A 25,647-nucleotide genomic window follows, 5' to 3' on the forward strand; every position below is an offset into this window, starting at 1 on the left:
TGTCACAGTCACCTGAGTGCATGGCTTGTCGCCCCTCCCATAACAGGCTACAAATCTTAATGTTGGCATCTGCTTTATTAGGATCAAAGGTGGCAGCAGCTACTGAGCACCTACTATGTGCCAGGCACTGTGCTAAATGCTCTATCTGAACCGTCATTTCAGGCTTGAAACAATCCAGGAGTTAGGTGTTATGAACCACCCCTACCCCTTTTACAGACAGGGAAACGGAGCCCTGGTCAGGTGGCGGGAGGGAAGGAGAATGCATCTGCACCACGGAATGGCAGAACCCCAGTGGAGTCCAGCAGTACCAGACTCCGGACTACATGCCCCACAGTAACGAGCTGGGCATCCCCTAGGAGACCTGGAAGAACCCTGCACATAGTAGGTATTTTTGGACAAAGAAATAACCTAATTCACTCTTCAGTGGGGGTCTTTCTGGCACTGCCATAGAAGGAGCCAGTCGGATGGTACCATATGGTGAGTTGGTTTTCCTGACTCTCATCAGCCCAGTCCAGCCCAGGAAAGCTGCAGGTCCCACACGACAAAAGCATATGTGACAATTAATGGTGTGTCCCCTCCGATCACACAGGCAAAGACCCAGCTCATCTGCCACATGCCACCCCACAGAGAGACACATTCTGTGGTTCCCGGCTCAAATGGCACAGTAGGAATGTACTGCAAAGCCTGTACTCTTTGACATTTCTGCTCCCTGCCTGTTTGATAACATGCAACTGCCCGCTTGGTAAATAAATCTGGGGAAAGCACAAGCTGTAAATTCTCTTTCTGGAGGATTCAACCTGCCTCCTCCTTACAGATTTCTCTTAACATTTGGTATGATGTTTACTATCAAAAATGTCCTCGGTGCTATCCAGGATTGAAGGAAGACCTGGGTCACCTTGGGAAGCACACAGGTCATATACAGCTGTTCAGACGTGCACCACACAAGTCTAGGTGGTCTCGCTCACCATGACCACCATGTGAAGGGTGCCCCCTGAAGCTATGTGGTGAGTTGGCTGCTGGAAGTTTCCAGCTCACTTCTCTGTTTGTAGCATAACCAAAACAAGTGTCTTCCCTGAGGGTGCCATCCCAGAAAGAACCCCCCGCTTGCACAAAGGGTCAGCGACCTGAGCAAAACACAACTGTCCTCCAGCTTAGTAGCCATACATCTGTAACACTCACCATCTGAGGCAAACAGGCTGTGATTTTCAGTGTCTATCAGGGGTCTCCTCTGGTTCAAAAGAAAATCCAAATTCCTTAATCTGGCATTTGAGACCCCACAGAACCTGAACTTGCAGGCTCCTTTTGTCTGATTTCCCCAACTCTTCCGAGATGCAGTGTCCCACCTGTGGTGTTTGTCTACCCTGGATCTAGTCACAGTATCCAAATTGTTTATTACCCAAGCCAGCAAACTTGGGGCCCACTGCCTGATTTTGTAGAAGTGTTATTGGAGCATAGCCATGCCCATTCACTAGTGAATTGCCTGTGGTTGCTTTTGCACTACAAGGATGGAAGTGAGTGGCTGCAATAAAAACTAGTCCATGAGGCTAATATATGTACTCTCTGGCCCTTTATAGGAAAAGTCTGCCAACTCCTGTTCAACTAGCTTAGTTCATGTGTTTCAGGTAGAATAACCCTCTCCTTGGTTTCAGGTCAGGAAACCCAGACATTATCCCGGAGCTTTTTCCTCCAAGCAAAAGTGACTGGATCAAGTGATTGGCATGTGACCCAAACCAGAGCAATGAGAGCCTTTCCTGATATTTTGCTGCTGTCAAACATAATGCAAAGAAAAAAGAAGGCTTAAGAATGAGGGCAATACAGAAGAAACAGAAAGAAAGACAGAGAGAGCACATACACGCACATCCATGACATCATCTGAGCCCCTGGATACAGTTATGCCTGAAGCCATTTTCCCAGAACTTTTCCATAACAAAATTCTATGCAGAACTGTCATATGTGTGTGCAGGATGTGAATACACAACTAATTTATTTACCTGCTTTATCTCCTATAGTGAAGTGAAAGAAAGTGAAAGTCACTCTGTCGTGTCCGACTCTTTGTGATCCCATGGACTGTACAGTCCGTGGAATTCCCCAGGCCAGCATACTGGAGTGGGTAGCTGTTCCCTTCTCCAGGGGATCTTCCCAACCCAGGGATCAAACCCAGGTCTTCCAAATTGCAGGTGTATTCTTTACCAGCTGAGCCACAAGGGAAGTCGAAGAATACTGGAGTGGGTAACCTATCCCTTCTCCAGCGGATCTTCCCGACCCAGGAATCAAACTGGGGTCTCCTCCATTGCAGGTGGATTCTTTACCAGCTGAGCTACCAGGGAAGCCCTTATCTTCTATACTAGATATTAAATCCCCTGAGCATGGGAACAGGACTCCATCTAGTCTTGTGCCTCCCGTAGTACCTGGTACATAGGACAACCTCAAGAAATAACTACCAAAAAAAACTGAGCTTAACTTTTCAACAGCATAATTGACACTTTCAGGACTCAGTTTCTGCCTTCAGGTTAATCAGCTGGTCAATAACTATTTTTTGGAATGAAAAAAGACAGATAATTGCCGTGCCGTCACAGAGCTGGAATTCTTCTGAGCATGGCTTTAAAGACACCAGATGGGCTGAGCCAACCTCCATCACTAGAAAATGGGAACAATCCCTTGATTAATGAGCTGGTTTCACCAAACATCTCAACTCTGTGCACAACTGAAGGATGCAGGCTACAACCTGTGAGTCAGGGAAGGTTCCTTCACATAGTCGTTACATCAATTTAAAGAATCTCTCAATAACTTAATAATGATAGAGATGAATACTTACTACTGTGCTAAGCATGTTACATGCATATGTCACTATTATTAATAGCAACCCTATAAAATAAGTTCTATTACTTCCCCTACTTTACAGATGAGGAAACCCAGACCAAAATAGGGTAAAAAGAATCACTTATGTTTATGATTGCCAACAAGGTATTTTTCCATAAACTAATTCATGCAATCATCACAACAACTCTATAAGATAAATACTATTTTTTTTTATCATCCCCATTTGACAGATGGGAAATCAAGGCACAGAGAGATCAAGCAACTTGCCTGAGGTCACAGAACTGGAAAAAATTAGGAGAAGTAGGATTTGAACTCACAGATTGTGACCCAGAGCCATTCTGCTATGAAAATATTCGATACTTGCTTCTCGAAAAAAAAAATCAGAGGATTGAGGCACAACCCCCAGGGAAAAGATGGGGTGCCAGAGGCTTCTGGAATCTTAGCCCAAGGATTTACCTGAGACAGCACAGGATCCCCACTGAGGCTCCAGCTGCGGGCCCTCACACCATCTTCCTGCCTCCCTGGGTGTCCTTCTCTACATCGTGGGAAGCTGCACTTGATGATTCCCAGGCCCTGGCCCTCTAGATTCAACCCAGACTCTGGCCACGCTCCTCTCCCAGCCACAGAGAGGTGGCCCAGACACGTGGCTGAAAAGCTTCAAAACTGCATTCCCAAAATATCTGAGCGACTGGCAGATGGAGATGTTGTATGCAGGCGCGGGAGGAGAGCGAATTGGAAATAAAACGAAAGATGCCAGAGAGAGCATAAACAGCGTTGGAGGACACGATGGAGCCTGGAGGTGTGTTCTGCTTCCCTGTTTCTGAAGTTCTTGCTCAGATCAGCAAAGAGGCACTTGTTTGTTCATGTCATCCATACCAAACACTCAGAGTGTTTAGCATGGGCCAGGTGCTAGGATGGTTCGTCATACTGACTTGGATGGAAAACCTTCAGGATCTGGACATTCGTTGAAGAACAGAGACGCTCACAGATCTCTTTTTCCACTTGGAACGACACTCAACATGATTAAAAGCGCCCACATGCTTAGCATTACACGGTTCGTATCTCAGAAGACCGGTTGTGAAAACCAGCTGAACCGAAGCCCCACCCCGAGCTGGTCTCACCAGCTTGCCAAACGCAATGAGGCACACAGCACAAACCATCAGTGACTAAGAGGTCAATGGAAACATGGCCTTTCCCCCCTCCATACCCCTAGTTGTCCCAGACCCCTCGCAGAAACAGAGAAAAGAAAGGTCTTAAGGTGGCTTTCCAGGAAGTTTGGAGCACTTTTACTTACAGCCAGGGAGGAGTCTGGGCAGGGAAAGGTCCCAGAATCTCAACTTCATCCTCACTCGACTGGCAGCAGCTGGACTCATAGCACTTCTGACAGCAGTGGCGGCAAGTCCATCTGCAGAGCAGCAGGTCGGAGATTCTAGAAAGGAAACCCTGAGCCCATGGCAGGAGGTGGGCAGAGGAGAGATGGGAAGAGGAGGAAGAAGAGGAAAAACACCCACAGTTACAAGCAGCTGATCCCTGATGAGAAATAACGACATTCAGGAGGTCTGTCTCCACGGCTGATCTCTTAGAACAAACTGTTTTCTGTTCCTATTTACCGACTGCAGGTACAAAGATGGCAAACACCAACCAGCTCGAGCCATTAATAGCAAGCAAAACGTTTGCAGGTATTTTCCTTTGTATATGAACGTCTTTCTTGACATGTGGGTGGTTTATTCAACATCGTGAGGGCTATGCAATATGTTCGCAAAACACAATGATTATTACTCTGTCTTCTTGAAAGCAAAGCACAAATATTTTTTTAAAAATAATTTCATGATATTAAAGTAAACAGAGATAATCAAATGGAATAAGTAGAGGGTGGGAAGGAAATCTAGTCTTATTAACTAGTATCTTTTCACTGGGATCTCCCTTCCCTAGAATGGCATGGAAACCGAGCTGTTATCAACATCCGGTTGTTGTTTAATATTCAGCATCCCCACAGCCCCACAAAAGGCTCCAAAATGAAAAGCAAGCATTTCTTGATTAGAAGCCAGACGAAACAAATCACCGAATTCACTCACCTCGTTTAAAGGTTCCAACTGCCCTTTTAGAGATCCACGTGAAGCCAAGGGGCACAGGGGGCAAGGGATGACACAGAGAGAGAGACAAGACTAGTTTAGCAATATTCCTGCAACTCAAAAAAAGAAAAAAAACAAAAAAAAGCCCTGCTTCTTTCCACTTACCATCCTGGGAAGGGAGCTGACCTCCTAACAAGGTGCTGCTACCTTCAGGGCTGCTGGTAGCCTCCTGGCTAACCAACACCGAATAAATGGGAAACTTTAGCATTTCGATTTGATTTGCACCGTATGCTGTTATGAATCAGAGCGGGTGGATAGATAGTCATGCTATCCAATGCAGCCACACTTCAGGAGAGGAGCAAACCTTCCTATACAGAAATAGCCATGAAGCCAACCCAGAAGGACATGATTAGCTAACTTGCAGGCAGGCACAGCATGGATGTCACTTGGCTCCCCCGCCCTCCCAGAGGCCCTACCTTCCAATTCTGCTCCAATGGTGGGGAGCTTCATATGACCACCCACAAATAGAGGGAGCGGAAAAGAAAGCCATAGTCTGGTCCCCGGGAAGAAGGGAGGGGCTCCCTTCCATCTTCAGCCCCAGCCCCACCCCAGCCTCTTCTCATCGGTTCCCAAAGCACAGACTCCCCCCACCCCCTTTCTTGGAAGGGTCTTCACAGTTTTCCAAAAGGCCAAGTAAACCAAATAGGTTAGGAGGAGTCTCCCATGGAACTCAGAACTTTGAGTCAAGGAAAAAGCTAATCATCGTTCTCAATTCTTTTGCAAGGTGAAGAAGGTCTTAATTTGGTACCACTATATGTAACATCTTTCTAACAGTTGCAAATCCCACCCCTGCCTTCCTTTTTAAACAGACAGCAGACCCCAGCTCAGAGCCTTGCAGACAGACTAGCTAGCTAGAATCCAAGAATGTGGCATTATTCTCATTGTATTTTTCCTATTGCCTTCAGTTTCTATCAGGTGACCCTGGTTTTCTATTATGGTAGTGACATGACGTTTCCTTTTCATATTAAAGTTAAAATAAAGCACAAGTCCATTTATAGAAAAGAAATTAAGTAAATAACATCACAGGTGGTACATAGCTCGTGAAAAACTCAAAATCCTTGAAGTGATAAGGGATTTACTACACTTTGGGGGGAAGAAGTCTTGGACACCAATCACAAGGGGTAGGGGGAGATACAAAACTGGGAAAAGAGGCACTCGTCCTGGCCTCATCAGTGGCTATTAGTCATGTGACTCAGGCAAGTTGGGAGTCTGAGCCTCAGCTACCTCTTTGCTTTAATGGAAGGGCTAAGCGAGGACACTATGAAAAGGCTCTGTGCTGCCTAGTATCTGCATGCTTTCTGTGGCTTATGAGAACCAGACAGTTTGTCAAGTCCACTTGGATCCTGTCAGGCACTGGGGACTGTCCTGGCCGACAGAGTGGTGAGGCGAAGAAAGCAGCAAACAGCTATGCCCTCATGGGGCTTACATGAGAAAGCACTTCAACATGCTCACGGCAAACTGCAGGGTTAAAGGGATGCTTGATCACAACGATCCAGGCTCACAGGAAGGCGTTTCCTGGGCATACAGTGATCAAAAGAGAACCATTTCTAAAACCATGATGAGCAAAGGCAAAGCTACCTCAGGGGTCCTGCCTAGGTGCAAGGTGAGTGTTAGGGGGCAGAGAAACCAAGGAAGAGGAAGGGGAAAGGGAGATGCGCTGAGGCTCCCAAGCGTGCTGAGTCTTTGAGCCCTAGGCTCAGGTGTTTGACCCAATGGAGGAGAACTGATTCGAGCCAGAAAAAAAAAGGAGGAAGGAAAGTCCGGATATTCTAGAACAAGGGGTGCAAGCTATGACTCAAAGACCAAATTCAGCCTGCAGCCTGTTTTTCTATGACCCTCCAGCTAAGAAGTGTTTGTATATTTTTAATTGGTTGAAAAAACTTTAAAGATGAATACTTCTTGACTCGTACAAAGTATATGAAATTCAGTTTCAGTGTCCACAAATAAAGTTTTATTTAAACATAGCCATGCTCATTCATTTACTAGTGTCTCTGTGTAGTGCCATAATCAAGAGGTGAAGTGTTGTGATACAGACCACTCAGCCCTCAAAGAAAAACAAATATTTACTATGTAGGCCTTTACAGAAAAAGTTAAACACCTTGTTCTAGAAGAAAAGTCAACATCACCGGGCCATTCTCATACCAGATGCTTAACAAATCCCTCACCAATCCCCATCCCACCCCACTCCTAGGCCTCATCACAACCGCTAAGCCCCTGAGTGGCCTTGGGCAAGTCACTTCATTACTCGGTGCGGAAGACAGTCATTAAGAGCCGTAGAAGCCCGTTTTAACGTGGTCCAGGTCTCAGTGCGTGGTCCTTGATGGGCAGGGACCATGCTGCTTTCTCAGCTGTGTTCCCGGGGCCCACACATATTACATGTCACCCAAGTGTTTGCTGAACGTGTTCAGTGGCCACTCCCCCCCCCCCAACAACATCCCCACAGTAGGTGAACAGTAAATGTGACCTTCATTGAACTTGAAAAGATGACCTAAGGATTCCATGAAAGGGAAGTCAATGGAGCGAATCTAAGGCAGGAGAGGGATGGGGCGGCTATGAGCGGATGGCAGGGCAGAGGTCCCCGGCAGGTGGAAAAGACTAAGGGCAGGAGGAGGTGCGAGTGTGAGCCAAAGTGGGAGAAGGTACCAGGAGCCCCTCCAGTGGTGGGCGAGGGCAGAAGCGAGCCCAGAGGCACCCGTCTGCCTCTGGGGAGGCAGAATGTAGGAGCCCGTGGGTATCACTGCCAGGGGCAAAAGACCCAGTGCCAGAACAAGCAGCTCAGCGGGTCTGACCGCATGACCTTGGCGCTGACCCGTCGCCGCTTCCCCCCTCGTACTGAGGAGACAGGTCTCTTAGTCAAGCATGCCCTCCTCAAGAAAAGGAGCCTGGAAATTATTTCAGCCTAAGGATTCTTGCGGGGTGTCCCCAAGATGAAGGGAAGGGGGGTCCACAACTCCCAAGGCAATGGCCCAAAGTAATCGGCTGCCCCCCAACACCACCAGCGCGCCTCCAGGGTGTCCCCCACCCCTCAGCACCCAGTGCCCGGGAGAGACGATGTCCTTGTCCCTCCCGGCCGGAACAGCTGCCTCCGGCTCGCTCCGCCGGCCAATTAGCCAGAGCCGTCACCAAGGCAACGACAGCTGGCGGGCCGGGCGGCTGGCGCGCCCCGGGCCGCCCTCCCCGCGGCCCCTCCCCTGGGGTGGGGTGCCCGAGGGACGGGGTGGGGGAAGGGGGAGGAAGAAAAGTCCGCCCCACCCCCATTCCTTCCCCAGGAGGTGAGGGCGCGCGTGCAGAGAGTCCACTTGGGGCCCTTCATCCCGGGGTGTAGGGGGGTCCCCAGCCTCTTCTCCTGGGGCGCACCCCCGCTGCTGCACAGGTTGCCTTGCGCTCAGGCACCCTTTTTCTCGAGGCAAGTTTTTGGCAGCCCAGCCGTGTGCCCTCCCTTCCGCGCGCTCACAGTCAGAGGGGGCGCGGCACCCCCCCACCCCACACCGCGGACCTGGCCCCCCGGCCTCAGCCCTACCTGGATGTACGCCATTTTCGCCCGCGCGCACTCACTCCGGCCCGGGCATGGCGCCGCCACGGCCACTTTGCCCTCGCCAACCGGAGAGAGGGGAGAAAGCAAAGGGGGAAAGGAAGAAAAAGGCAGCCGGGTGGCCCCAGACGTGACTGGCGTGGCTGATGAGCGGCGCCCGCCCCTCCGCCGGCCGCCCCGTCCTTGCCTTCCCCTGCGTTCCGGCTCCGGGAGTCGGGGCCGCCTCCCAGGTTGGGATAGCTCGGGCGCCCAGGGCCCCCGCCTCGGCCTCCCTCGCCGTCCCGCGCTCCCCCCGAGGCTCTCCCCAGGCGGGATTAAGGCCGGGGCGCCTGGGGAGGGAGCCCGGGGCAGCCGCGGGGACTGCAGCGACCCCAGCGCAGGCGGGGCCGGAGACGCTGGGGCCCGGGCGCGCCAGAGGCGGGGGAGGGGACCGGGACGGGCACGGAGGTGGGAGGGGGCGGTGCGCGGGTCAGCCCATCCGGTCGGCACCGGGGCTGGCACCTACCGAGAGCAGGGCCCCCGGGGCGGCAGTGAAGCTGAAAGGGCACGGTCCAGCCCGCAGCAGAGTCTGGAGCCGGGAGGGTCCTCCCCATCCAGCCCTTTCCTAGACCGGGTTGGAAAAACTTTATTCCCGCCCCACCCGACGCGCCTAGAACTGTTGCGGTGAGGAATGCAGAGGCCAAGCGAATGGAAGCCTCAAGTTAAGATGGGGCCTTGGGAGCCCCGAGGGAGATGCACTGGCGAGGGCGGCAGGTGCGCGCGGAGAGACCCGAGCGTCCCTTTACCCTAAACCTGCTCGACTTGCGCCCTGGGCGCAACAGGTCTGGCGCGGGGCGGCCCAGCAGCGCCACCCAGCGTCGCGCCCAGCGTCCTGCGCGTCTCTGCCCGCTGGAAGCTCCGCGCCAGCGAGCGTGCGCCCCCGGGCGTGTCCACCCGCCAGCCTGCCTGCCCACGTGGCTGGGGCGCCCTGGGCCTGGAGGCTTCCCCCAAACCGGTCCTCCCACCCCAAGGCCACAGAGCTGGGGCTGACTCTCCACTGCGGTATCTGAGGTGGAACACTACCCTCTGCAAGTTCTCTTTTTAAAATGTCCAGACATTTTCAGTTGCCAGTTTACCAACCATTTAACCTTCCAGCGACTTTTATCTTTTCATCAATAAAAACAGCATAAAATTTCTGCCCTGCCTATCCTCCAGGACTGTTTTTGTGGGAGTAAATGAGGAAATGAACGCGGAAGTTATGAACAAAAGGTGTAATACACATATGTGTAAATATTTCGTGTAAATATCTACCATACATATACATTTCTAAGTATGATTTCATTTGTAGCACATGGCATGTAACATATGTCTAGTGCTTATAATTTCGCAGGCATCTCGCTCAAACATTTCGTCTTGTCCTCCCCTGCCTTGCTCATTCCTGTATGTCTGGCAGAGTGCTGGTGTGTGTGGATGCTCAGTCAAGTCCTCTGTCCATGGGATTTTCCAGGCAAGAATACTGGAGTGGGCTGCCATTCCCTCCTCCAAGGGATCTTCCTGACCCAGGGGTTGAACCAGGTCTCTTGTGTCTCCTGCACTGGCGGGTGGATTCTTTACCACTGAACCCACCTAGGAAGCCCAGCAGAGTGCTTGACTCCTCTTATCTTTCTGAGGAGGGGGGCACTGCAGCTCTCCCCAGTTTACAGATGGGGAAATTGAGATGCACAGAGGGAAAGTCACTACCAAAGCAGGACAGGTGGCAGCTGACGGCACTGTCATTTGAACCCACATGGTCTGCACTCCTAAAACTTGGTGCGTATCCACGATGTTTCTTTTGCAGTGATGGGAAGTGATGCTTGGTGGGGAGAGGGCTTCACAGAGGAGGGGTTCCTCCTGGGATGGGTGCTCCCCCGGGGTACTTAAGGGAAGCGGAGGAGTTCCCCAGGTGTTCCTGTGAGGAATAGCTAAGTGTTTTGAGACTGTGCCGGTCTCAAACCTTTTAACATTTTAAAACCTTTCACAACAAATTCAATCTTTTAATTCTCTGATAGGCTTGAGGTGGGTACTGTTACTGTTCCACTCTTTTAGATGAGAAAAAAAAAATGGAGTCACAAAGCAGTGAAGTTGCCCAGGGGCTGTCCATACAGCATCAAGGAGCTGGAATTCAAGCCTAGATTCCCTAAACCCAAATCCTTTCCTAGCCACTGCCGGATATTAGGGAGAGGGGGGTGAAATCCTTAGGGTTAGTTTCATGCTTTAATCTGTAAAAATTTAATGCTGTCTCAGAATATCGAACACCCCTCTGCCAATGAAGAAGATTATTTGAAATGGGGATAAGAGAACAAACCCCTGGAATTACATCAATAAAGCACTTTCATGTATGTCAAGCACCCGGTAGGCAATGGGTACGTAATAAATGCTTGTTGAATAAATACATCGATGGTATTATTAGCTAATGTGGGTGCCTCCAACATATGTGCCTCCACATACGTTCTTGTATAATCCTCACCAGAGCCCTACAAAGTGGGTACTGTCATCACCCATTTTACAAGTGAAGAAGTTGAAGTTCCTGGAGGGGAAGGGAGTCACCCAACGTAAACAGGGAGAAAGTGACAGAGACAGGAGAAAAGTGCAGATCTGGTTGACTGGAAAGGTCCAACTCTTTAGGGCTGCACCATCCTGCTTCCAGTGAAAGAAGGAACAAAGAAATGGGTCCTGCGTCATTCAGCAGGGGAGTGTCAGAAGTCACTTCAGGGTCCCCAGCTCTGCTAGCCTCTCCCTGCCCTAGAGAGGACCCACAGTCCAGCTTTGAGGTGTAGCCTGGACTCAGACCAAGGCTGCGCCTGTTTGGACAAGGCAGCTGGCACCTTCACGGATCTCAGTAGAGAAGCCCCAGGCCAGGACAAATGTGTGGAATTGCATGTGACCTGCGGTGTGATAAAGGGAGGTCCAGGGGGCTATCAGGGTACCAAGTATTTGTGGCCCCCACTAGTGTGGTGAGAGTCAGAGAATGCTTCTTGAGGTGTGACCTTAAGTGTGAAGTGTTAGTCGCTCAATCATGTCCGAGTCTTTGCGACCCCATGAACTGTAGGCTCCTCTGTGCATGGAATTCTCCAGGCCAGAATACTGGAGTGGGTAGCCTTTCCCTTCTCCAGGGGATCTTCCCAACCCAGGGATCAAACCCAGGTCTCCCACATTGCAGGTGGATTCTTTACCAGCTGAGCCATAAGGGAAGCCCAAGAATACTGGAGTGGGTAGCCTATCCCTTCTCCAGCGGATCTTTATAACCCAGGAATCAAACTAGGGTTTCCTGAATTGCAGGTGGATTCTTTACCAGCTAAGCTACCAGGGAAGCCCTGCCTGGGACTTTATCACCAACAGAAATCATGTATATTCCTATCACATTACAGTTGTTGCAAATAACTTGACATTTCATTGACACTCTTTACTGTTTGAAAATTACACCCATTATTGGGCCTCCACGCTAGATCTTTCTGTTTAATGCATTAATGAAGAAGCACATGTGCTGTGCTTCATTGCTCAGTTGTGTCTGACTCTGTGACCCCATGGACTGTAGCCCACCAGGCACCTCTGTCCATGGGGATTCTCCAGGCAAGAAAACTGGAGTGGTTTGCCATGCCCTCCTCCAGGGAATCTTCCCAACCCGGGGATCGAACCCAGGTCTCCTGCAATGCAGGCGGATTGTTTACCATCTGAGCCACCAGGGAAGCCCAAGAATACTGGAGTGGGTGAAGTGAAGTGAAGTTGCTCAGTCATGTCCGACTCTTTGCAACCCCATGGACTGTAGCCTGTGAGGTTCCTCCATCCATGGGATTTTCCAGGCAAGAATACTCAATTGGGTTGCCATTTCGTTTTCCAGGGGATCTTCCTAACCCAGGGATTGAACCCAGGTCTCCCGCACTCTGCAGACTCTTTACCATCTGAGCCACCAGGGAAGCCCAAGAATACTGAAGTGGGTAGCCTGTCCCTTTTCCTGGGGATTGAACCAGGGTCTCCTGCATTGCAGGTGGCTTCTTTACCAGCTGAGCTACCAGAGAAGCCTGAAGAAGCACATATATTACCATATTTAAATTTAAATTTGGTTTTAATATTTTGATAAATATATATCAGTATAATTTCACTATAATCGTATATACCCTACTCTATGTTGAAAAGACATTATTCCAAGGTGGGGTCTATAGGCTTCAAAAGACTGGCAGGATGTCCATGGCAGAGAAAGGATTAAGAAGCCCTGGAGGTTGCTTAGAGGTCAGAGGGCAACTCCAAGGAGCTTTTTAGCTAAAGTGAGGGGAGGGAGATGCCAGGTGAGATTTAACAAGTAGGAGGGGCCGGATGTCTGGTAGCTTTGTCAGTTACCCAGTAGAAGATCAGTATGGTAAGGTTGAGAAAGATTTTGGCATGAGTGTGTGTCTGCAGGCCTGAAGGCAGAGAGACTGATGCAGCAAACCAGGTAAGAAGCAGTGTGAGTCTAAACCAAGGTCATGGCAATGTATCAATGCCTGAAAGTGAATAGACAATGATAAGGGTGTGGAAGGCAGGAGAGGCTGGAGGAGGGCAGGTTTGCTGGGAGAGGAATTCAGGTTTTGTGTTTGAATATGTTGAACCTCAGATATGTATTGTCTAGAGTTCCTGAAAGAAACCCAGTTCAATTCAACTTGAGCTAAAAAGAACTTATGGGCTCATTAACTTGGAAGGCCAAGGGCAAATCCCAGTCACGGCTGGATTTAGGGCTGCAATGAAATCACTTTCTCTCCATATCTCACCTCTTCACAGCTTCTCTCGGAACTCTGGATTTTTTGCCCCCTGAAGTAGGTTTGATTCACATGGCAGAAAAATGGCTACTTGTGCCTTGAGCTTATATTTTGACAGTTTATGCTCCAAAGGGAAGAGAGACTTTGTACACAATCTTAGGGAAAAACTCTAATTGGGCCTGCTTAGGTCACGTGCTTACCTCCGGACCAAGCACCGTGTCCAGAGGATCCAGCACTGTGTCTGAGTCAGCCTGGACCAGGTGACCGGATATGTGTGGGTATCATGAGCCAGCATGACCTCACAAGGACCCAGAGAGGAGGAGAAGCAGTTCTCTAAGAAAGATTCTGGGAGACAAAACAACAACAAAAAACACCCATAATGATATGCAGTGGAATATCAGATGGAGATGCCAATGGGCAGGAGATGCCAATGGTTCATGTTCAGCCCCTCCTAACACAGAAGGACAGAGTCGAAGATCAGGAGATGAGGCTTCAGTCACCTCCTGGTGGCACTCCTGGGCTCATCACTATCTACAGGGTCTAAAAGGAACCTGGCCTCTCACCTTCTTCCCTCAGAGACCCAGCTCTGGATGGCAGAGGCAGGCACATAATAATGATTTTCTCTTTATGATCCCTAAGAAGGTAGTGAGAGGTGGCACTGCAAACCACAGACCTCAGGATACCTATTATAATCAAAAGCACCAGAACAAAAGCAGTCGGTGGCATCCATATGGGCAACACACATCTTGGTTAGGTGACTTTCTATTTCTGCCCTACGGGCTGACGGCATCATCTCCCAAGTCAGTTTTAATTATACAGCTTCCAGAACATGCCATTTAGCGCCAACCCTGGGCAGTGTTTCTGAACACCGTGGAAATAAGAAGTCTCTGGGCTAATTAAACAGCTGGTCTGGAAATAGGAAGGGCGGCCCCAGGGCTGACATCCCAGAGTAACCCTCTGAGGAACCCTGCGTAGGAGTCAGACCTCTTTCATCCCTATCCTCATCAGGGACAGTATGGTCTGAAAGCTTTGAGTCCAACCTCACCCACAAAATAACTGTGTGGCCTCAGGCAAGCCATTTAATCCCTTAGTTTTCCTCGCCTGCAGAATGGGTGTAATGCTTCTCTCCCAGGGAAGATATGAGATGAGGCCAATGAGAAAAATGCATATGAAACACTAGCACATAATTCAAAACTAGTGGCTTATTTCCCCCATCAGATCACATCAGATCAGTCGCTCAGTCGTGTCCGACTCTTTGCGACCCCATGAATCGCAGCACGCCAGGCCTCCCTGTCCATCACCAACTCCCGGAGTTCACTGAGACTCACGTCCATCGAGTCAGTGATGCCATCCAGCCATCTCATCCTCTGTCATCCCCTTCTCCTCCTGCCCCCAATCCCTCCCAGCATCAGAGTCTTTTCCAAAGAGTCAACTCTTCGCATGAGGTGGCCAAAGTACTGGAGTTTCAGCTTTAGCAGCATTCCTTCCAAAGAAATCCCAGGGCTGATCTCCTTCAGAATGGACTGGTTGGATCTCCTTGCATCTGCAACCATGGTGCCTCTTCCTGTTTTACAGTTGGAAGGGAAGAGTGTGTTAGGGAGGAGGAAGGGATAACTTGGAGGTTAAAGTCCTCACTTCTGGAGGCAGATGGACCTGGGTCTAAGTCATACCACCTGCCACTTAGCAGCTGTGTGATTTCACATCTTCTGAGCACCTCCACTTCCTCCTCTGTGAATGGGATGCTAAGAGTCACTGTTTCCTGGAGACGAGGATTCTACAGGCCACCTTCTATTCATTCCTTAGTACAGTGCCTGCCACCAAGGAAGGTCTCAAGAAATGCTATCGCTACTTTTCACTTTCAAAATATATTCACACCACACAAACAAGTCACTCTATTATTACTAGTCACTGTACTAGATGTTTCGTCTATCCTGAACCGTCATTGTCCTTTTCTGCTCATGGCCAAGAAAGGGAAGAGAGGGAGCTGGATCACACGCTAGGACATTCGTCCTCAAACCTGACTGCACGGAAGAGTAGGGGAGTGGCTTTCTTGTTAATTTCCCCATTCTTAGACTCCTCACCCGAAATTCTGGTGCAGTGGAGTCTGGGGAATGTGCATTTCCTAACAAGCCTCTTAGGGTACGCTGATGCAGGTGGTCCAAAGATTGACCTTGACCTCTGCACACTAGAACAGTATCTTTATGAAGGTCACACATTTCCACTGAGGATGATCACCACCAGCCAGGCTACCCCGGGAGCGTCATTACATTGGCTTCAAAGGATCAGGGTGGGAGGTTGCATGAAGGCCTGATGGTGCCCATAAGCCCTGAATATGTTTGACTCACCAGTGATGCTTGACCTCCAGCTGATCCCTGCATCCCACTGAACATCCCTTATCTTGCCTGCTGCCTGCTGGCATCACTTCTCAGGCTCTTGCTCAGATGAAGAAGTCTGAAGGTCTAGCCTTTGAAACCCCGCTGAAGCCCCTACCCTGTATCACCTCCAGCTCCCACAGGGGTTCAAGAATTTCTACCACATATGCTCCTAACTGAGGCTGGTAGCTATAGTCAGCCCAATCCTCTCCGCCCCATGATTCAGAGAAGGGTAATTATTTAGCCTTCAAGAAGGAAAATCTGAGGGCGATTTAATAATGGGCTGCAAACATATGAAGAGTTGTTAGCAGGGAGCTAGTGACCACCTGTTCCCTCTCTCCACTGTGACTAGGAGACACAGAGATGGGATTACGCCAGGGTAAGCATGGGCCTACGTCACTGATGTGATTTCAAGGGGCAGCATATAAAATCTACCTTCCTGGAATTTATGGCAGGGAAGGAGTTTTGGATCTGGTGTGTCATCTCCCTCCCAGAGGCTGGAGAAAGACCTGAGGCTGTGAGCCACATCAAGACAGGGATTTTATCTTATTTGGCCCTGGGCCCTGGCACTGGGCACATGTAGACCAGCGGTTCTAAAGAAGGGCCCCTGGCCCGGCAGCATCAGCATCATCTGAGCTCTTGCTACAAGTGCAGAATCGCAGACCCCACCCCCATCTACTAAATCAGAAACTCGGGGAGTTAGGGGGACCAGCCAGCTGCAGTTCAACAACCGCTCCAGGTGATTCTGACATCACTACTATGCATTCCACTCACCTGGGGCTCTTGTTAAATACAGTTTCTGATGCAGTTGGCCTGGGGTGGGGCCGAGATTCTGCATCGCTAGTGAGCTTTAGTGGGCTTCCCTGGTGGCTCAGTGCTAAGGACCCCACCTGCCAATGCAGGAGACCCAGGTTCGATCCCTGGGTTGGGAAGATCCCCTGGAGAAGGAAATGGCAACCTGATCCAGTATTCCTGCCTGGGAAATCCCATGGACAGAGGAGCCTGGTGGGCTACAGTCCACGGGGTTGTGAGAGTTGGACACGACTGAACGACTGAACAACAGCAATGCAATGAGCTTTAAGTGATGCCGATGCTACTAGTCCCTGGACCAAAGTTTTGAGTATTGAGGATCCAGAACAATGCCAGCTCATGTCATTGCTCTGCTTCAAATCCTCCAATGACTCGCTTCTCATTTAAAGTAAAGTCAAGAGGTCCCACGTAACCTGGCCCCCATTGTCTACCCGCTGTGCTCATCTCTGTTCCCCTACCCTTTTCTCACTATACTTCAGCCACACTGGCCTCCTTGCTGTTCCTTGAACACAACAGCAAGCTCCCACCCAGGACTTTTGTATTTATTCCTTCTGCCTGTAACACTCCTCCACCTAGGCTCCACCATGGCTCACTCTTTCAGCTCTATGACAGGGAGCTTCTCGGATGGTCCACTGTTACTCTGCTTCCTGCTATTGACACCTTCTCCTCATCTCCTAACCACTGACTGTGAGTGGGATCTGTCATAAGCCTAGAGATGTCAATTCTGTGATTAGGTTACATAAAGCAGTAATTTCTACCTTGGTAGCAGACACTTTCCCTGGCTGGCTTTGATGACAAAAGTTCCCACGTGAGGACTGATGCTGAAGCTCCAATAATTTGCCCATCTGATATGAAGAGCTGACTCATTGGAAAAGACCCTGATGCTGGCAAAGACTGAGGGTAGGAGAAGGGGGCAACAGAGCATGAGATGGTTGGATGTGGCTTCATTGACTCAATGGACATGAATTTGAGCAAACTCGAGAAGATAGTGAAGGACAGTGAAGCCTGGTGTGCTGCAGTCCATGGGGTCACAAAGTGTCAAACAAAATTGACCAACTGAACAACGACAACAACCTATGTCAGAGAGACCCACGTGACAAGGAAATAGGGGTGATTAGGAAGGAGTTGAGACCCTCAGTCCAATTCCCAAAAGGAACTGAAATTCTGACAACAACCATGTGAACTTTGAAGCAGATCCTTCCCCAGCTGAGCTTTTGAGTGAGACACCCAACCCCATTAGACATTTTGATTAAAGACTTGTAAGAGACCCTGAAGCGGAGGGTCCAGCTAAGCCATGCTCAGCCCCCTGACACATAGAAACTGTGAGATTCAAAATAAATGTTGTTTGAAAGCAGCTTGAGGCTGTGGTAATTTGTTAGCATTAGATACCTTCAGGTTTGGCTCAGATGTCTCCATTTCAGTTGAATCTTCCCGACTTTCTTCTTTATAATAGCAACCTCCACTTTCTGCCAAGAACACCCTATTCCTTTTCACCACTTAATTTTCCCCCATAATACATATCACCATGTGATAGAGCTTATATTTTTCATATTTTTATGGCCTGTCTCTCCCACTGAAAGTAAGCTTTCTGATCTCAGGGTTTGTTTTTTGTTTGTTTGTTTTCTGTCTTTTTCTCCCATACCCATATCCCTAGTACCTAGAGTAGCGCCGAGCATGTAGAAAGCACTCAGTAATACTGCTGACTGAATGAATGAATTCAGCTGACTGTCTTCCTCCACACAGTGGGGGAAGCCTTACAGTTTTTCACTATAGCAACCTGATGAAGAAGGAGGTTTTTCCAGACATCTGTACACAGTGGTCCTCCCTTATCTGCAGTTTCAGTTACAGGGGTCAACTGTGTTTCAAAAATATTAAATGAAAAATTCCAGAAATAAACAATCCATCTGTTTTCAATTGCATGCTCTTCCAAGAAGTGTGATGAAATCTTGTGCCGTCACATTCTGTCCTCCTGGGCCAAGAACCATCCCTTTGTCCAGCATCTCCTACCCACTGGTCACTTAGTGGCAGCTCAGTTATCAGGTGGACTGTTGCTGTATATCAGTGCTTGTGTTCCAGTAACTCTTCTTTTACTTAATAATAATCCCCAAAGCCCCCTTCAAGTCCCCAAAGCCCTGTTATGGTGAATAGGCTTGCATAACTCAGTGAAGCTATGAGCCATGCCATGCAGGGTCAGCCAAAATAGATCCTAGTGAAGAGTTCTGACAAAATGTGGTCCACTGGAGGAGGAAGTGGCAACCCACTCCACTATTGTTGCCTGGAGAGCCCCAAGAACAGTAGGAAAAGATATGACACCAGAAGATGAGCCCCCCAGGTTGGAAGGTGTCCAGTATGCTACTGGGGAAGAACGGAGGGCAATTACTAATAACTCCAGAAAGAATGAAGTAGCTGAGCCAAAGTAGAAAAAAAAACTCAGCTATGGATGTGTCTGGTGGTAAAAGTAAAGCCTGTTGCTATAAAGAACAATATTGCATAGGCACCTTGAATTTTAGGTCCATGAATCAATTTTAGGTCCATGATATAGTCAAGCAGGAGATGGCAAGGTTGAATATCAACATTTTAAGAATCAGTGAACTAAAATGGATAGGAATGGGTGAATTTAATTCAGATGACCATTATATCTACTACTGTGGGCAAGAATCCCTTAGAAGAAATGGAGTAGCCCTCATTGTCCACAAAAGAGTCTGAAATGTGAAATGTAGTACTTGGGTGCAATCTCAAAAATAACAGAATCATCTCAGTTCCTTTCCAAGGCAAACCATTCAACATCCCAGTAATCCAAGTCTATGCCCCAGCCACTGATGTCAAAGAAGCTGAAGTTGGCCTTGGAGTACAAAATGAAGCAGGGCAAAGGCTAACAGAGTTTTGTTTACTATGACATGCTGGTCATAGTAAACACCATTTTCAAACAACACACAGGACGACTCTACACATGGACATCACCACATGGTCAATACCAAAATCAGATTATGTCTTTGCAGCTGAATATGAAGAAGTTCTGTATAGTCAGTAAAATGCAAGACCTGGAGCTGACTATAGCTCAGACCATGACCTCCTTATCGCAAAATATTGGCTTAAATTGAAGAAAGTAGGGAAAACCACAAGGTCATTCAGGTGACATAAGTCAAATCTCTTATGATTATATAGTGGAGGGGAAGAATAGATTCAAGGGGTTAGATCTGGTAGACAGAGTGCCTGAAGAACTATGGATAGAGTTTTATAACATTGTACAGGAGGCAGTGACCAAAACCATCCCAAAGTTAAAGAAATACAAGAATGCAAAGTGGTTGTCATGAGATGGTTGGATGGCATCACCGACTTAATGGGCGTTAGTTTAAGCAAGCTCTGGGAGTTAGTGATGGACAGGGAAACCTGGCGTGCTGCAGTCCATGGGGCTGCAAAGAGTTGGACACTACTGACTGACTGAACTGTACTGATACCCAAATGAATGCACAGTTCCAGAGAATAGCAAGGAGTGAAGAGAAGGTCTTAAAAAGAATACTGCAAATAAATACAGGAAAATGATAGAATGGGAATGATTAGAGAGCTCTTCAAGAAAATTGGAGATACCAAGGAAACATTTCATGCAAAGATGGGCATAATAAAGGACAGAAACAGCAAGGACTTAACAGAAGCAGAAAATATTAAGAAGTGGCAAGAGGGAGGAGCCAAGATGGCGGAGGAGTAGGACGGGGAGAACACTTTCTCCCCCACAAATTCATCAAAAGAGCATTTAAACATCGAGTAAATTCCACAAAACAACTTCCGAATGCCGGCAGAGGACATCAGGCACCCAGAAAAGTAGCCCAACTCTTCGAAAGGAGGTAGGAAAAAATATAAAAGACAAAAAAAGAGACAAAAGAGGGAGGGACGGAGTTCCGTCCCGGGAAGGGAGTCTTAAAAAGAGAGAAGTTTCCAAACACCAGGAAACCCTCTCACTGCCGAATCTGTGCCGAGCTTTGGAAGCACAGAGGGCAACATAAAAGGGAGGGGAAAAAAAAAAAAATAAACAATTAAAAATCGCGGACTGTGAGCCCTACGGGAACTCCCCCAGCGGAGAAGCAGCGCAGACGCCGGCACACGGCATTAGCAAGCGGGGGCTGGGCAGGGAAGTGCGGCGCGGGCTGTGTCCCTTAGAGTAAGAATCGGGCCGAATGTCCTGAGCGCTATCTGAGCGAAATAATTTGGGCTAGCAAACCAGACTGTGGGATATCTACCACGCGAAAAGCCAGCCCTAACCTAAGACACCGCCAGGCCCGCGCACAGAACAAAGGACTGAACAGAGATAGCCGGCTGCAGACCTCCCCCTCCGGTGACAGGCAACCAGAGCCGGAAGGGGGCAATCGCAGCCCCAGAGAGACACTATCTATAAAACTGTAAGCAGGCTTCTTTGCTAACTAAAACTTCTTGGGGGTCTGGACGGTCAACATCTGCCTGAGAAGGTGCGCCGGTTTTACACCCAGATAACCGAGTGGCGGGGAGGCGATAAGTCGCAGCATTGGCGCCCGCCAAGCACCTCATCGCCTGAGCTGCTCGACCTGGGAAGAACACAAAACGCAGGCCCAACCGAGTCTGCGCCTCTGAGGACTACCCGAGTGCCTGAACCTGAGCGGCTTGGACCTGGGAGCTCAGTCCAGGGCCGGCCTCTGATTGTTCCCGGCGGAACAACCTAGAGCCCAAGCAGTGTGGGCAGGGAGGTTACACGCGCCGTGAGCGGGGGCAGACCCAGTGTGGCTGAGGCACTTCGAGCGCACACCAGTGTTATCTGTTTGCAGCATCCCTCCCTCCCTCCCCACAGCGCGGCTGAACAAGTGAGCCTAAATTAAAAAAAAAAAAAAAAAATAGGGTCCTCCACCGTCCCCTTTGTGTCAGGGCGGGAACCAGACACTGAAGAGACCAGCAAACAGAAGAAGCTCTAACAGAGGGAAACGCCTTGGAAGCTACAGGCCATAGATTAAAACCCTGTGGTTACTACGGATTACATAGGAAGGGGCCTATAGATCTTGAGAAATATAAGTCGGACTAAGGAACTGCCAAAAATGAACTGAACCCACAATACTCACAACAAAACCAGAGAAAGACCTAGATATATTTTTACTATTTTTACGATCAATCTTTCTTTCTTTCTTTTTTTTTTTTTTAATTAAAAAAAAAAATTTTTTTAAGTCCTCTATTGTCCTTTAATTTTCACTTTTATAACTATTACTTTGCAAAAAAAAAAAAAAAAAGACCCTATTTTTTTTTTTTTTTTTCTTCTTCAGCAAACTTCATATATATATTTTATAATTTTTTGACCATGGTTTTTTTTTTTTTTTTTTTTTTTTTTCTTTTTCTTTTTTCTTTTTCTTCTTTTCTTTAACATTGCATTTTTGAAATTCCAAACTCTACTCTAGATTTTTAATTTTAGCCTTTTGATATATGTTATCAATTTTGTACCTATAGTTTTTTTCATAATTGCTGTGACTTTTTTTTTTTTTTTCCTCTGTTTCTTTCTCTTCTTCTTTTATATAACATCGTATATCTGCAATTCCAAACTCTACTCAAGATTTTTAATTTATGCTTTTTGGTATTTGATATCAATTTTGTACCTGTATTTTCTTTATAATTTTTGCGACATTGTTTTTGTTGGTTTGTTTGTTTTCTCTCTTTATTTTTCTTCTTCTTCTTTTTTTTTTTTTTTTTAACGTTGTATTTTTGAAATTCCAAACTCTACTCTGGATTTTTAATTTTTGCTGTTTGGTATTAGTTATCAATTTTGTACCTGTAGTTTCTTTATTACTTTCACGACCTTGTTTGTTTTTCTTTGTTCGTTTTTTCTCTCTTTCTTTTCCTTCTCCTTTTCATTAACATCGCATTTTTGAAATTCCAAACTCTACTCTAATTTCTAATTTTTGTTTTTATGTATTTGTTACCAATTTTGTACCTTTAAGAACCCAATCTTCAGGACCCATTCTTCACTAGTGTACGAGATTACTGGCTTGACTGCTCTCTCTCCCTTTGGACTCTCCATTTTCTCCACCAGGTCACCTGTATCTCCTCCCTAACCCCTCTCTACTCTACCCAACTCTGTGAATTTCTGTGTGTTCCAGACGGTGGAGAACACTTAAGGAACTGATTACTGGCTGGATCTGTCTCCCGCCTTTTCATTTCCCCTTTTATCCTTCTGGCCACCTCTGTCCCCTGCCTCCTTCTTCTCTTCCCTGTATAACTCCGTGAACATCTCTGAGTGGTCCAGTTGTGGAGTGCACATAAGGAAGTGACTACTGGCTAGCCCACTCTCTCCATTATTGATTCCACCTCATCTCATTTGGGTCACCTCTAACTCCCTCCTCCCTCTTCTCTTCTCCATGTAACGCTGTGAACCTCTCTGAGTGACCCTCACAGTAGAGAAACTTTTCATCTTTAACGTAGATGTTTTATCAGTGGTGCTGTATAGAAGGAGAAGTTTTGAAACTACTGTAAAATTAAGACCGATAACTGGAAGTAGGAGGCTTAAGTCCAATCCCTGACTCCAGGGAACTCCTGACTCCAAGGAACATTAATTGACAGGAGCTCATCAAACGCCTCCATACCGACACTGAAACCAAGCACCACACAAGGGCCAACAAGTTCCAGGGAAAGACATAACAAGCAAATTCTCCAGCAACAAAGGAACACAGCCCTGAGCTTCAAGATACAGGCTGCCCAAAGTCACCCCAAAACCATAGACATCTCATAACTCATTACTGGACATTTCATTACACTCCAGAGAGAAGAAATACAGCTCCATCCACCAGAACATCGACACAAGCTTCCCTAACCAGGAAACCTTGACAAGCCACCTGTACAAACCCACACACAGCGAGGAAACGCCACAATAAAGAGAACTCCACAAACTGCCAGAATACAGAAAGGACACCCCAAACTCAGCAATTTAAACAAGATGAAGAGACAGAGGAATAGCCAGCAGATAAAGGAACAGGATAAATGCCCACCAAACCAAACCAAAGAGGAAGAGATAGGGAATCTACCTGATAAAGAATTCCGAATAATGATAGTGAAATTGATCCAAAATCTTGAAATTAAAATGGAATCACAGATAAATAGCCTGGAGGCAAGGATTGAGAAGATGCAAGAAAGGTTTAACAAGGACTTAGAAGAAATAAAAAAGAGTCAATATATAATGAATAATGCAATAAGTGAAATTAAAAACACTCTGGAGGCAACAAATAGTAGAATAACAGAGGCAGAAGATAGGATTAGTGAATTAGAAGATAGAATGGTAGAAATAAATGAATCAGAGAGGATAAAAGAAAAACGAATTAAAAGAAATGAGGACAATCTCAGAGACCTCCAGGACAATATTAAACGCTACAACATTCGAATCATAGGGGTCCCAGAAGAAGAAGACAAAAAGAAAGACCATGAGAAAATACTTGAGGAGATAATAGTTGAAAACTTCCCTAAAATGGGGAAGGAAATAATCACCCAAGTCCAAGAAACCCAGAGAGTCCCAAATAAGATAAACCCAAGGCGAAACACCCCAAGACACATAGTAATCAAATTAACAAAGATCAAACACAAAGAACAAATATTAAAAGCAGCAAGGGAAAAACAACAAATAACACACAAGGGAATTCCCATAAGGATAACAGCTGATCTTTCAATAGAAACTCTTCAAGCCAGGAGGGAATGGCAAGACATACTTAAAATGATGAAAGAAAATAACCTACAGCCCAGACTATTGTACCCAGCAAGGATCTCATTCAAGTATGAAGGAGAAATCAAAAGCTTTTCAGACAAGCAAAAGCTGAGAGAATTCTGCACCACCAAACCAGCTCTCCAACAAATACTAAAGGATATTCTCTAGACAGGAAACACAAAAATTGTGTATAAATTCGAACCCAAAACAATAAAGTAAATGGCAACGGGGTCATACTTATCAGTAATTACCTTAAACGTAAATGGGTTGAATGCCCCAACCAAAAGACAAAGACTGGCTGAATGGATACAAAAACAAGACCCCTGCATATGTTGTCTACAAGAGACCCACCTCAAAACAGGGGACACATACAGACTGAAAGTGAAGGGCTGGAAAAAGATTTTCCATGCGAATAGGGACCAAAAGAAAGCAGGAGTAGCAATACTCATATCAGATAAAATAGACTTTAAAACAAAGACTGTGAAACGAGACAAAGATGGTCACTACATAATGATCAAAGGATCAATCCAAGAAGAAGATATAACAATTATAAATATATATGCACCCAACACGGGAGCACCGCAGTATGTAAGACAAATGCTAACAAGTATGAAAGAAGAAATTAACAATAACACAATAATAGTGGGAGACTTTAATACCCCACTCACACCTATGGATAGATCAACTAAACAGAAAATTAACAAGGAAACACAAACTTTAAACGATACAATAGACCAGTTAGACCTAATTGATATCTATAGGACATTTCATCCCAAAACAATGAATTTCACCTTCTTCTCAAGCGCACATGGAACCTTCTCCAGGATAGATCACATCCTGGGCCATAAAGCTAGCCTTGGTAAATTCAAAAAAATAGAAATCATTCCAAGCATCTTTTCTGACCACAATGCAGTAAGATTAGATCTCAATTACAGGAGAAAAACTATTAAAAAATCCAACATATGGAGGCTGAACAACACGCTGCTGAATAACCAACAAATCACAGAAGAAATCAAAAAAGAAATCAAAATTTGCATAGAAACGAATGAAAATGAAAACACAACAACCCAAAACCTGTGGGACACGGTAAAAGCAGTCCTAAGGGGGAAGTTCATAGCAATACAGGCACACCTCAAGAAACAAGAAAAAAGTCAAATAAATAACCTAACTCTACACCTAAAGCAACTAGAAAAGGAAGAAATGAAGAACCCCAGGGCTAGTAGAAGGAAAGAAATCTTAAAAATTAGAGCAGAAATAAATGCAAAAGAAACAAAAGAGACCATAGCAAAAATCAACAAAACCAAAAGCTGGTTCTTTGAAAGGATAAATAAAATTGACAAACCATTAGCCAGACTCATCAAGAAACAAAGGGAGAAAAATCAAATCAATAAAATTAGAAATGAAAATGGAGAGATCACAACAGACAACACAGAAATACAAAGGATCATAAGAGACTACTATCAACAATTATATGCCAATAAAATGGACAACGTGGAAGAAATGGACAAATTCTTAGAAAAGTACAACTTTCCAA

At 46.9% G+C, this 25,647-nt stretch overlaps 1 protein-coding gene and 1 long non-coding RNA gene across 4 annotated transcripts in view; one reads left to right on the plus strand and one right to left on the minus strand.

Moving 5' to 3' along the window:
- SYT17 (synaptotagmin 17) overlaps positions 1 to 8,566 on the minus strand; it is an 87,296-nt gene extending 78,730 nt beyond the window's left edge. For 2 of the 3 annotated variants that reach the window (XM_055561181.1, XM_055561179.1), the window contains exons 1-3: positions 8,473 to 8,566; positions 4,896 to 4,913; positions 4,115 to 4,263 (exon numbers count right to left, since the gene is read on the minus strand). In XM_055561181.1, coding sequence (XP_055417156.1) covers positions 4,115 to 4,263; positions 4,896 to 4,913; positions 8,473 to 8,487 — 182 coding nt within the window. In that variant the 5' untranslated portion in view covers positions 8,488 to 8,566. Of the gene's footprint in view, positions 1 to 4,114; positions 4,264 to 4,895; positions 4,914 to 5,057; positions 5,127 to 8,472 lie in introns of those variants that run through there. The other variant, XM_055561180.1, reaches the window with a different exon arrangement.
- A 6,959-nt stretch (positions 8,567 to 15,525) lies between these two features.
- Positions 15,526 to 17,767, plus strand: LOC129637231 (uncharacterized). The gene is made up of 2 exons (XR_008707393.1): positions 15,526 to 15,983; positions 17,181 to 17,767. It is a non-coding gene; the product is annotated as an uncharacterized LOC129637231 (long non-coding RNA).
- Positions 17,768 to 25,647: the final 7,880 nt, after the last annotated feature.

Source organism: Bubalus kerabau, chromosome 23 (assembly GCF_029407905.1).
Source record: "Bubalus kerabau isolate K-KA32 ecotype Philippines breed swamp buffalo chromosome 23, PCC_UOA_SB_1v2, whole genome shotgun sequence".
Taxonomy (NCBI): Eukaryota; Metazoa; Chordata; class Mammalia; order Artiodactyla; family Bovidae; genus Bubalus; species Bubalus kerabau.